Source organism: Passer domesticus, chromosome 2 (assembly GCF_036417665.1).
Source record: "Passer domesticus isolate bPasDom1 chromosome 2, bPasDom1.hap1, whole genome shotgun sequence".
NCBI classification, from domain to species: domain Eukaryota; kingdom Metazoa; phylum Chordata; class Aves; order Passeriformes; family Passeridae; genus Passer; species Passer domesticus.
Window position 1 is genome coordinate 6,846,376 of NC_087475.1, and position 12,409 is coordinate 6,858,784.

The following is a 12,409-nucleotide window of genomic DNA, read 5'->3' on the forward strand; positions in this document are numbered from 1 at the left end:
CACACTCAGAGCCAAGTGCCAGCCTCACCTGGTCCCCAAATTGAGGTGACCAAAGCCAGCTTGAGCTTTTCACACTGCCTGTATGGACATACTGTAATTTATTTTTCTGCTATTAAGGAAGTGGACATCCTGTAATTTATTCTTCTATTACTAAGGAAGTTAGCTCAATAAAGCTATTATGAAACTTTATTTTCAGAACAAAAGTTGTAATGCTTGCATAAGAAAATACTACTCAACTAAACCCTGCCTTTTCCTGGTGACATTTTGTTCCTAACATCACCTCAACTTTTATTCATTTTTCTTCACTATGTTTTGGAGCAGATTGTTATGGGAGTTTAGTTTAATTACTTGCTCATTTATACATAAGCTGTCACTTGCAAAAAATTGTACATACATTTTTGAAATACTGTGCATTGTATATAATGAACTGTTTTGCTTATTCTGCCAACATTTTGAGTATTAAAAATAAAAAATCAGAAGAATTTTTCATTTTGTTTACTAAAATCCTTAATTTAAAGGTCCTTGAGTCAAACTATGTCTCAAAATTTTGTTTAAGGTTGGCATTTCTCCTGCCTATATACCAGTCTGGTGAGCACCGTAATTAGAACTCAGTGATGAACAGTGCATCTTTAAAATAATTACATTATGTAATTCAGATATCCAAACAATTGCAAAAGACAGGCAGCAATGTACTTTTGCCACTAGATTTACTTACATAAATACTAGGTGTAGGTGGATTCAGCTTGTCCTTTGGCAAGGGAGGGTACGGTGGAGGCGGTGGTCGTGGAGGTGGGCATTTATCCAATAGAATACTACTGTTAGATAAGCCATTTTTACCCAGATTCCTAAAAGGAAACAAGAGCTGTCTCTGTCAATACTTGACAAATAAAATAAATGCATATCAGCGTAATCTCTTATGCAAAATAATGTTGTATAAGGAGAAACCGTAATTTAAGATGCAAATAAAGCTCGTATGTTTTAATCAAGAATTTTCCATGTATAATTTGATATTATTCAAACTTATTCCCACTTTGCCTGCTGAATTTGCAACATCACCACTATTAGTCAAAAATACAGCCATTTTCAATAAGAGCAAGCATGACACATTTTGATAAAATTTAACAGGAAAAGAAGGTTTCAGCTGCAAATGAAGAACCTTGGCAGGTGGATGATCATTCCACAGGAGCTGAGGTAGCAGAGCAGAAGTCAAAAAATGACAATGTCTCAGCCAAAAAACTGCTGAGTCACAAAACCCAACTACAGCTACACTACAGACACGGAACTGAACCACACCTACCCCTCCCTGCCTTACACATTTTGGAGCAGAAGGAGCCACTGGTGTACAATCCATTTTTTGGAGACACAAGGGAGAGGCCCTACCCCCAGTGAGCTGCTGTCAGTGCCCCTGTGTGTGACTCCAGGGACAAGCTCTCTGCCTGCACTTGCAGCCTCTCCCTGGAGATTTCCAGGTGTGCAGGACCCCCTGGATGTGTAACTTTTCCTCTACTGGATGACCTGAAAAGTCTCCATCCTGACCTGAGCCTGTAGTCAATACCCAGTCACCGGGTATGTACTGACAAAATCATCTCTTATATTCTTGTTAAAAATTACTCAACCACTTCAAAATTCTTCCCACTAAACATTATTCAAATCCTTCTTCCAAACTCCTTTGATTCACTGTTGTTACCTCCCACAAAACAGGATGTTTCTAATGTATAATTTAGTCATATATCTTCATAAAATTCACTGGTTACTAAAGTTGCTTTTTGGTTTGTTTTTTTTTTGATAACAGCAGTCTTCAGCAGAAAACAAAAATTTTTATTAGATGAAACTCCCAGTGACAAAAACTTCTTTCTGAAACTGAGCAACATGGTACAGCCAGATACTGAGTCATGAGATTAAGCTAGCAGAACCCACAGGATGGACTTGGGGCTTGAGATGGGATCAGACAGACTGACATGACAAACACTTTAAACAAAATGGGCAAGCATCTCACACACCACAAAGCACACCTGTCACAGAGCTCATGCCTTGTGCTAGGTGAATCCAATGCCAGAATTTCACTTCTGAGAAAGTGAAAGAGTGATGCAGAAGTTTTGATTAGTCATCATCCAACTTGGCAGAAAAATCACTGGCCAGCTCAATGTCTGCTGTAGTTATTGCAAAGGCTTCATTGTCCCCACATATACAAAAAAAAGCCAACAAAAGCAAACAAAAAAAGAACCCCAAAATCACATAGCAATATAAAATCATCACCCTTCAGAAATTTATTGACCACAGCTGCAGGAACCTGAGATCCAGACTATCCATGCAAAGTGAAACTAGAATCTGAACAGCAGGTATCAGACATTACTATAACCTCTGCATTACCAAACAGAGAAATAAACCCAAGAAAAACAAAATAGTATTAAAAACAGGAGAGAACTTGGACAAAATTCAGTCTGCATTGATAAACAGTTCTCAGGAATTCTAACTCAAGAAAATGAGGAGAAGTGAACTTGAAGAAAAAGGGACATTGCTCAGAACTAACAGGACCTGAGCTGCTGCAATCACAGCAAGGTAATCACAGTGAAAGCTCTGTAAAGCCAGAGCACCTGGGGGCTTCAGGGAAGGTGACAATGGAGAGAGGAAAAACTTCTGTTTCCTTCCTTCTTAAGAGGAACTACAGGTCTGAAAAGGCAGAGGAGAAAGGGAAAGAAACAGCATAAAAGAAAAGATCAGATTAACAAAGATATCTCATAAACCCAGCACTTGAAGCTGGTATTACCAATTGCACGCTGTAATTTCCTATTAAGCTACTGAAATTCCATGTAGAAATTTTAAGAGGAAAATGAACAAAGAATAGCAAAGCTGAGATAGCAAAACATTCATAATTTAAGTGGCACAGGAAACAGATGGGCAGAATATTTAAAGTTGTCTTTAACAGACCAGCTTCACTCTATCATAATTTTTTTCCTATAATCTTTTTTTCAACTATGAATCAGGATATCTTACTATTAATAACAAGGCAAGAGAGTTATTAAATAACGATTCAGTAATTGTTAGTGTGCCAAACAGAGCAACAGAAATTATAAAAAACACTACAGAAATACTAAGAATATTTGCTACCATGGTGTGAGTATCCACTGCCAGCCTCTCCACTTCTGGAAATATGGAATTACAGCCATTGCAAGGAAAAGTGAAAAACCCTTTTTGACCACAGCACCTGTGCTGAAAATTCCACATATCCCAGTTTCAAGAATGCAGTTTTTGTGAGAGGGTTTCATAGTGGCTGAAAGGGGTAATAAATGCACTGCTCAAGACAAAACAAGCCTGATTTATGTCCCCAAAAGAAACAGGATACCCAGTCATCTGTGATGAAGGAATGAAGAGAAGGACAAACTTCATTCATTTAAACTGACTTCCAGAGGAAACTGGCTTGTTGTGGACTGTGCTTGGACAACACCCTTCATTGCCAGAGTGGGAAGAGAAGGCAGGAGCAGCTGTCAGGCTCAGAGGGACACAGCCAGGGGTGCACAGGGACATGCAGCCTGTCCTGAGCCACATCTGCAGCACTCGAAATTGCTCCAGGGGTGAAAGCACCAACTCATGGAAGTGCTTCACCCTGAGGAGCAAACCCAAACCGCCATGCTTAGGAGAACATCAGCCACTGAGGATGGAACTGGTGGCTTAACTCCACACAAATCACTCAATCAATCGAGTTGGAAAAGACCTCTGAGACCACTGAGTCCAATCCATGACCAATCACCACCGTGTCACCCTGAGTGCCACATCCAGCCTTGGAGGAACCTCACCCTCCAGGGATGGAGACTCCACCACCTCCCTGGGCAGCCCATTCCAATGTCTGATCACCCTTTTTGTGAAGAAATTCCTCCAGATGTCCAACCTAAACCTCCCCTTGTACAGCTGAAGACCACGTCCTCTTGTCCTGTCACTGGTTGATTGGAATTATTTCATGTAGTCATGGGATCTCTTGAATAAGCAATCATCACATTCATTAGAACACCCCTTTTAATTGTATTTTACTGTTTTCTAGGATACATTCCCACAGCTTTTAAGAGATAGTTGACAGCCTTCAGTCTTAGGTAAAAGCTTCCTCTCTGGCTGTACCTAAGAGCTGACACAGCCCAGGTGTGACACAGTTTCAACAGGCACCCACGGAACACTTATCAGGAAGTTTCCAGACACTTTTCAGGTACAGGACTGATCCTGCATCATCCCACCTGCCCCCCCAAAAAAAAGGTATCATGCAGGTTTAAAACTACCCGTGTTACAAAACAATACCAATTTTAACTCTAGTTTAAAATAAAAATTCCACCTCGAAAATATTAACGTTAACAGGATAAAACTGATTTTCCAAGAACCAAGATTATCAATAATATATCAATATACTAATATTGATAATTATCAATAATTATAATTCTTTGTTTATTAAATTAATCACCTCAATACTTTTACTGTTTCACTCAACCCTTATGTCAGACTGAGAGAATTATGTCTATTTCTCAGGAAGTGTGCTCTTCAAGTCCTCTGGAACTTTTCCTGTTTTCCAAGAACTATTAAAAAAACCCTATATGAATTATAAACAGTTCTCTGGCTCGCTCTTTCAGAGTTCACGGATGCATGTTATCTGGGCCTCTGACTTAAAAATACCATATTTAAGTATAACTGCTGTTTAACCTTCTCCTTGACAAGAGAATATATTCCACGATGTGAACATTTTATCTGCCTTTTTCCCAAGCACAGAACAAAAATATTTACTGAACACTCTTGCCTTATTGAACATTCTGATACTTCTGTGCAGACATTATTTTTTTTATTCTTTTTTTGTTCTTGTCTAAAGGTTTTCCTCTTCCAAACATAATTTCTGTGTTTTCTAGAACTCTTACCTTCAATACTTTTAAAAATATTTGCCCTTTTTGTTTCTGCTTGGGAGATTAGTACTTTTTGGTGATAATAAAAAATTCCTAAATAACTTCTAGTTATCTATACATTTGGATTTTAGGTACAATTTACAGGTCAAAACAGAGTAAGTTACAAGCATTTGTGCTTAAGCAGTTATTTTTGTTGTGATGTGCGAATTATTATTTGAGGATTAGCTGTATGAGAATTAACAAGGTTTTACTGCTCAAGAGATTATAGTTATTCACAAGAACAAAATTAATACCCTCTCTTCCTCCAATAAAAATCACATTTAAAATGAACACATGGAACTGTGGATTTACTTGATAGTCTATCTCAATTCTATCAGAATTAATTAACTCACAAAGAGGAAGGAACAAGACTTTTCTGAGAAGGAGCCAGCTGAAGCACTGGGCTGCACAGCACCCACTTGGTGCACTCCTGCTTCAAACCAGAACCTCCCACCCTTCACAATTAGCAGATACAACCAGTTGATTTCTCACTGTGAGTTATTACAAAACCCCAGAAAAACGCCTGTCAATCCCCAGCAGCCTGGGAAGGAGGTGGTTACACACACAACACCCAGCTTGGCTCCCTGAGCTTCCCCTCCCCGAGCTCCTTCTGCAGCCAGGGCACAGAGAGGAGCTCTCAAAGGGAATATAAAGAAGTCAAGTCAAGCTTACATTATGCTTAAATGCAAGTAATGCCAGATAATTACAGAACCTGTTTATCATGCAGTTCCCTACCCCAGCCTTTCACAACCAGGTACTAGCTGGCAATACTCCCGGAGATCTTTCGTGAAACTACAGAAAATCCTACAATAGAACCGTGGATTTTCTCATTATGCAAATGTATTTCTAATTATTTTTCAATTCTGTTCTGATTTTGACCTCAATAGTACAGGTTGGCAGTGAATTTCATAGGTTAATTACATGTTATATAAGAAGTAATGTTCGTTTTTTTTCTTTTCTTAATGACTTTTACATCTTTCCTCTATTTCATTTGCTAATCACCTCGCTCTGAGGCTGTAAGACAAACAGAATCACATCACTGACTTACGTAAGAAAAACATTATAACAAGTGGCATCAAACTTTTTCATATGCTTGCCTTTCCCTCTGAACAGTAAATTTTCCCCTTTTTTTTACTCCCAGATAATTGTGCTTCCCATTTGCAGAGTTCAGTATCTGCCTTTTGAACAAAACAGAATCTCTTATTCTAAGCAGTGTTCAGCTTGTGAAATCACAATACCTCAAATTTTATTCTTAAAGCTTTTGCTGTGGTGAAGATCACTTGCAAGATGTAATGTGCTTTTAGAGGAACTGAGCAATTCTGTCTTGAAGCCAAAAGAGTCCTTTGTTTGTAAATAAAATTTCCAATAAAACAAGAATTGCTTTTGTTGTTTTTAAAAACAAAACACTAATTCAATCCAGGTCCTTCCTCCACAAAATACTTCCCCTCAAATAGATTTAGGCTCTTTTCCTGTGGAGATCCCAAACTAGTGATTCACTGACTTCCCAGACCAGGCTCAGGGAGCAGCACCTTCAGTAAGGACAGAACAAACTTCTTCTGCCCTGGGCTCCGAGAGAACCCTGTGAGCAAGGAGGAGCCTGCCCACCTGAGCCTCTGCACTGCCCACTCCTCCTCAGGAAATGCATTTACTGCCCTCGTGTACATGCTGGCCATTTATCAGACCCTTTTCCAGACTGTTTAGCCCAGACCACCTCCACAGAATCCACAAATCATTACGGTTGGAAAAGACCTCTGGGATGATGGAGCCCAACCTGAGAACAAACACCATTTTGTCAACTTGACCATGGCACCACATGCCACCTTCAGCTGTTCCTTGAACACCTCCAGGGAGGGTGACTCCACCACCTCCCTGGGCAGCCCATTCCAATGTCTTATCACTCTTTTCGTGCAAAAATTCCTCTGTTTGTTCCCTGTCCTGTATTTTTATCATTTTACAAGGCTCCTTGAGAGGCAGCTCATCTCTCCTGGTATCCTGTCACTTTTCTCAATGGATTGCTCTACACTTTCCCTCTTTGAACACCAAGCAAAAAGAACTACAAAAAGACCTTATTAGCCCCTTTTGATACACATTACAGTCAAAACTAAGCCTCTCATTTGACTTCCCCAGTCATGCCAAATTGGTAAAGCTTTCAAGCTCAGAAATGCTTAGAGTTGTCAAAAGAGTCTTTCCATGTATCACCATAAAAATGACAAGGACAACTTCCAGCTGACACAAACAGCCCAGTTTTACCCAGCTGGGCTCTCAGAACTGCCTGAGGACCTCTTACCTCTGGAGTTTTGTTTGGACCTCTGCCTGCTCTTTCAAGGATGTGAACAAACTTTAATAAACAATGAGGAAAAAAAATAATAACCAAGATATTTCTTACTTCTTTTATGAGAAACAACACAAGTCAACTCAGGAACTTCTCTATGCTGCTTAAACTAAGGACCTAACCTTAGATCAGTTTTAGAAAGGACAACTGCTAGACTTTAACTGAGATGGATCCCAGGTTTCCATCCCTACTCCGGGATGTTAATTAGATGCATCAGTAGAAACACAGAGTGAGAAATCAGCTGGTTTCACTTCAGTAGAAATAAACACCTCGAGTGTTGAATCTCAAGTCTTGTGATAATGTTTCATTAATTCTCCTTTCAGAAAGATTGCTCACAGGGAAAAGATACTTATATTTCTAAGAGCACAGAAAAGAGCTTTTGATAACAGTCTTTTTAAGGAAACATGATCCACAACCAGACCAAGAAGCGCACTCTTTTTTTTTTTCCCTATTAACAATTGGCTTTTCTAATAACAAACTCAGAGCAGTTACTCTTAGCATATTTTCTTCTTTTAATTACACGGGTTTCACTTATGCTCAGTAATTACTTGGGGTTGTGTTGGTTTTTCGCTGTTTTGTTGTTGCTGGTTATTTTTTTTAAATGACCTTAACAGGAGATTTTCTTTAGGAATCCCAGGAAGGATAATTAATCTAATAGTGCACTCTTTTATCTGTTAATTTGCTCAGAGGCGTAAAGAATTTTACTTTACTATGTAAACAGTTTACCAAACATAATTCAGTTGGTTTATAACCACCTTAAAATTTACTGCTGCAACCAGTTTTATTGGTAAGGGAGACTAACCAAATCACACTTCCCTGAATCACCTCCGCGATTCCTTTTCATCCCTACACTGCAGCAGCAGTTTAACAAGATGAGCACATTTGCCACCCTACTGTTCTCCAGAACAGCATCTTAATGAGATTTGCATATCTGAGTCAATAGCTCAGCTCCTGCGTTTCTCAGTTCCTTGTGGCTTTTCAGTGACATTGTCTGGCCCTTCAAGGGAAGCTCCTTGTACAAGTATCAATTGCTGTGCCTGCACCCTATGTCTGACCCCTTCTCAGCCTCCTCAACAACCTCATTTCACCCCAGGAACAGAATGGAGCTCTGTTAAATATTTCCTCAACATTCGCACCAAGGAAGATGGATATAAAGAAACTTTTCAGCCTCCGCAATTATCTTGCCCTACTTAAGTGCTCACTTTAGTCTTTGGCAAAACAAAGCATTTACCAAGTCTGTTTCTACAGAGCAGACAACCTATTCACACGTAATAAAAGAAGAATCAAACTGAGTTTTCTCTTTGGCCTGTGTTTTGCATTTTATGGTACAAAGCATCTCCTTTCACCTAATGGCTTCACTTGAGCAGCTTTTATTAAGACAACATTTGTTTATGTAACACAAAATGACAGTCTCCCAGCATTTGTTTTTGTCTAACTAATTCTGATTTTATTTTATTGTGATGCAAGACTTTCTGAATGCCTGTTCTAACAAATTTCTTTCACTATAAAAACCACCAAATTTCCATACTTCTGATGCTCCTTTGTTTTTAAGTAACACACAAAACCCTTGGAACTTTTAACAGGTCACTTTTTGGTGGTGAGCATTACCATAAAATCGCTCCTGTGAGATGAGGAACTGCACTATCCTGCAGTAGGTCAATTGTAGTTACCTTGTGAATCAACTTTTGTGCATTACTTAATCCCAAACTGCTACTAATTCCAGGTCTTTTGTGCTCTAAACACAAATAAACCTGTAGGGTCTGAAAGATGCAAAAAATGACTCTTTTAGATAAGACTTTTTTAAAACATGAAAGCATCTGAAGAAGAAAGAAAATTAACAACTAGACATCTGAGGATTTCAATGCAGCTTACAAAGAATATAAACACCCTGGTTTGGAAGTAAGCATATAGTAAACAGAGCCAAATGCAGAACAATGAGGAAGAAAATAAAAATGCATCATCTAGTGCTCCAGCTATGAAAAAAAATCCAAGTTACATCCACCTGTTCCTACCTATAAAAATGTCTATTTTCACCTGGAGAATATCATCAAGACAACTTGTTACAGATTGTAACAAGTGACTATTGTCAGACAGCAAGAACAATGTGCCAGAAGACAACAGAATATAATTATCCATATTAGGGATAAAGCCAGAAGGTTTTTCTGAACATATCAAACAAAATAAGGGTATGTATGCAACAACTGACACACGTGATTACATTTAAGGCCCAATACAGTGTAGCTCCAATACATAAATCTAAGAGAACAACTCCCCTCTCCCTGTGCATTAAGCTTATTCAACACAAGTGTCTGGGGTCTTGTCTGGTCTTTTTATCTGTTGTGTTTTAGGGTTTGTTGTTGTTTTGGTTTTTTTTTTCTTTTTGTTTGTTTTTTTTTTTTAAGAAAAAAATATTTTCATGTTTTCTACTGTGGGTGGTTTTTCTGCAATTTTAAAAGTAATTCTAAAAGTCAACATATTTGGTCACAAATTCGTATTTGAATCTCAAGATACCACTGGCAGGGACAGCACCCAAATATAATCAGTACTACAGGAAGTACTTTCAATTCTTTGTTATTGCATTCCCACACTGTGTTAAAAAAAAGATCAACATGCAGTATTGAAGTATCTAATATATTAGCATATAAATATCTTCCATTTTACTACATATATATATATATTGCCAATCAGCAGGCCTTTGAGCAGATTATCTTTTAAAATTCTTCCTCCCAGACATTTTTCTTTATGTCAGTCAGCCACACAACAGCTGTACCAAGGATGTTCTGCCCAAAATTCTGCTCCAGAGCTGTCACATGTATGCTTGTACATCTTAAAAGAAATCAGCTACTCAGTAAAAGACTGAAAATCCCTGTCTTCGACTTTATGAGTACAAACTGTCAGACATATTAGAATGGCAGGGAGAAAATCTCCACTATTAATATACTGTACAGGGTTTATATACAGAGTTATATTTTTTATTATTATGAAGTAACAGATAACCAGCTCTAGCAAAGGTGAGTTACTGTATTTCTCAGTCTGTTATTATTAGACATATGCAGAATCTCCAGAAAGCTTTGTTTGCCTAGAATTAATCCTGTATCAAAACCTGCAAACATAGTTCAGACTGATGCAGTAACTGACCTCAGAGCTGCTGAAAAAACCAAGTCTCTCCCAACCTTTCCCTATCACCCAGCTCTAAGTCCTCTGCCTTGCTGGATGGAGGTGCAGACAGGCTGAAGAGGGAGCTCTCAATCTCTAGTCCGTACAAAAGAAAGGGAAAAAAGCACATGTAACACCTCCAGAGCTGTCTGCAAACTACACGGGACAAAGTATCAGCTTGCCTCCCTTGAAAAATTATGATTATGTGAGCCTGGTACTGACTGTAAGAAGCCAAGTGAAACACCTTTATGAATCTTCCTTTATCTTGGAAATTAAGTATCATTAGGAATAGGAAATTAAGTATCATTAGGAATACTACACCTCCATCAAAGAGCACAAACTCAAGGACTTGCTGGTTTACAGACTTTGTAGCTAAAATGATAAATATTTTGCTACGAACACTAACTGCGGATCTCTCAGACAACAGCACACCAAATACATCAAAACACAACATTTCACTAGAGTGAAACACTACCCATTATTCTCTCAAGAAAGCTACAATCGAATTTTGGAGGCAGATCAGGTAAAATTTAAGAAAAAACTTACTCTCTAACAGTTTATAGTATGCCTATTTGCAATGCACTCATCCTAACACCATACACTGAAGCTATTGTCATACTTCTACTAGAAAGTACACATACACGGTCCCAATTTAAAAAAAAAAAGCTGTTAAGGTGTTAATTTTTATGAATGTAGCAATGTCACTTGGAAACGAACATTACAATAAGACTTAATATTTGAAAGATGACAAAAGAGGCTCCCTAAAGATTTTTTTTCTCTCTCTTATGAAATTTATCTTGGTAACAGATAGTGACAGACTGCTATATCATGGATCAGTATTAGTCATCAAATCCCACAACATTAGGAACTACAAGCTCTCAGTCACAGTAACAGATGCAGGGTTTTTTTGTAGAATGATATAAACATGCTTTTACACTACTTTTTTAATATCAAAAAGAGTAATGCTCAAAACCACCAGATCTGCAATATAAAATATAGCAAACATACATTCTAAATAAAATGTTTCAGAGTAAAATATATTGAGGTGATAAAAATTCCAACACAAATTCTAACAGAGAAAAATACAGATAACACTTCAACTAAAATAACTGCAAACAGAGTTCAGGATGGAAAACAGCAGAGTACAGCCCAAAACATTCAATAACCATATGCTTATGACTAAAGGGACTTCTGTGAACTTTAAAGGCATCTTAGGTTTTCAAACACAGTGACAACTGTAAAGGACAGCTACAGAAATTACAGTACTCTAAATGGTCATTTCAATTTCTCAGCTTGTTTGGATTTCAAACAATTTTTAAGAAAGCAGGCAAATCTCTCTAAAGACTACCAAGAAAACCCGAGGACTCTGAGGTATTTTACATAGAGAAGGCTGCGAGCAGCAAGCGCTAAACGTGAATTTGCAAAGCTAATGACTACCTGACAGGCTCCCTGCCAGCACATGCTCCAGAGATGAACACTGACAGATTTAGCTGCAGCAGTTTAACTTATTATTGCTCAGGGTTCAACCATCCTCCTCTGCCACAGGCCACTGGCTCTTGCAGGGGGGGTTGAATTTGCTGCATTTCTAACACCACTGGAGCCTACAGTGAAACATCTTTGTCACAAGTCGTTGCTAAGAAGTGTTATCTGGGCTTCTACAACCCAGCCTTCCACACTCTGTGCCATTCTGCACTTCCAGCCATGAAGACACCTGGGAAAACACTGTGCAATGTGCACAACCACACTGCAATCACTGCCAGGTTTTCTAGTGGCTGGCCTCACATTTTGCCCTAATCTAGTCTGCCTCTGATCTAAAATGATCCAAGCTTACTGACCAAAGATAAAAACCAACAGTTACACACCTGCTGATCAACTGGAACATAAGATGGACCAAGACCTAAACTCCTGAACAATCAGAAATACCTGAATTGCAACATGACAGACTCACAACCTGCTGCACAAATGCATTTTTAACACGATCCATCAGCTGAACAGCTCCTGGGCTTGA

The 12,409-nt window shown here is 38.6% G+C and overlaps 1 protein-coding gene across 16 annotated transcripts in view; it reads right to left on the minus strand.

Moving 5' to 3' along the window:
* Positions 1-12,409, minus strand: part of KDM6A (lysine demethylase 6A) — a 150,178-nt gene that overhangs the window by 21,031 nt on the left and 116,738 nt on the right. For all 16 annotated transcript variants that reach the window (XM_064407273.1, XM_064407271.1, XM_064407254.1 and 13 more), the window contains one exon: positions 716-845. In XM_064407273.1, the coding sequence (XP_064263343.1) occupies positions 716-845 (130 nt within the window). The remainder of the gene's footprint in view (positions 1-715; positions 846-12,409) is intronic.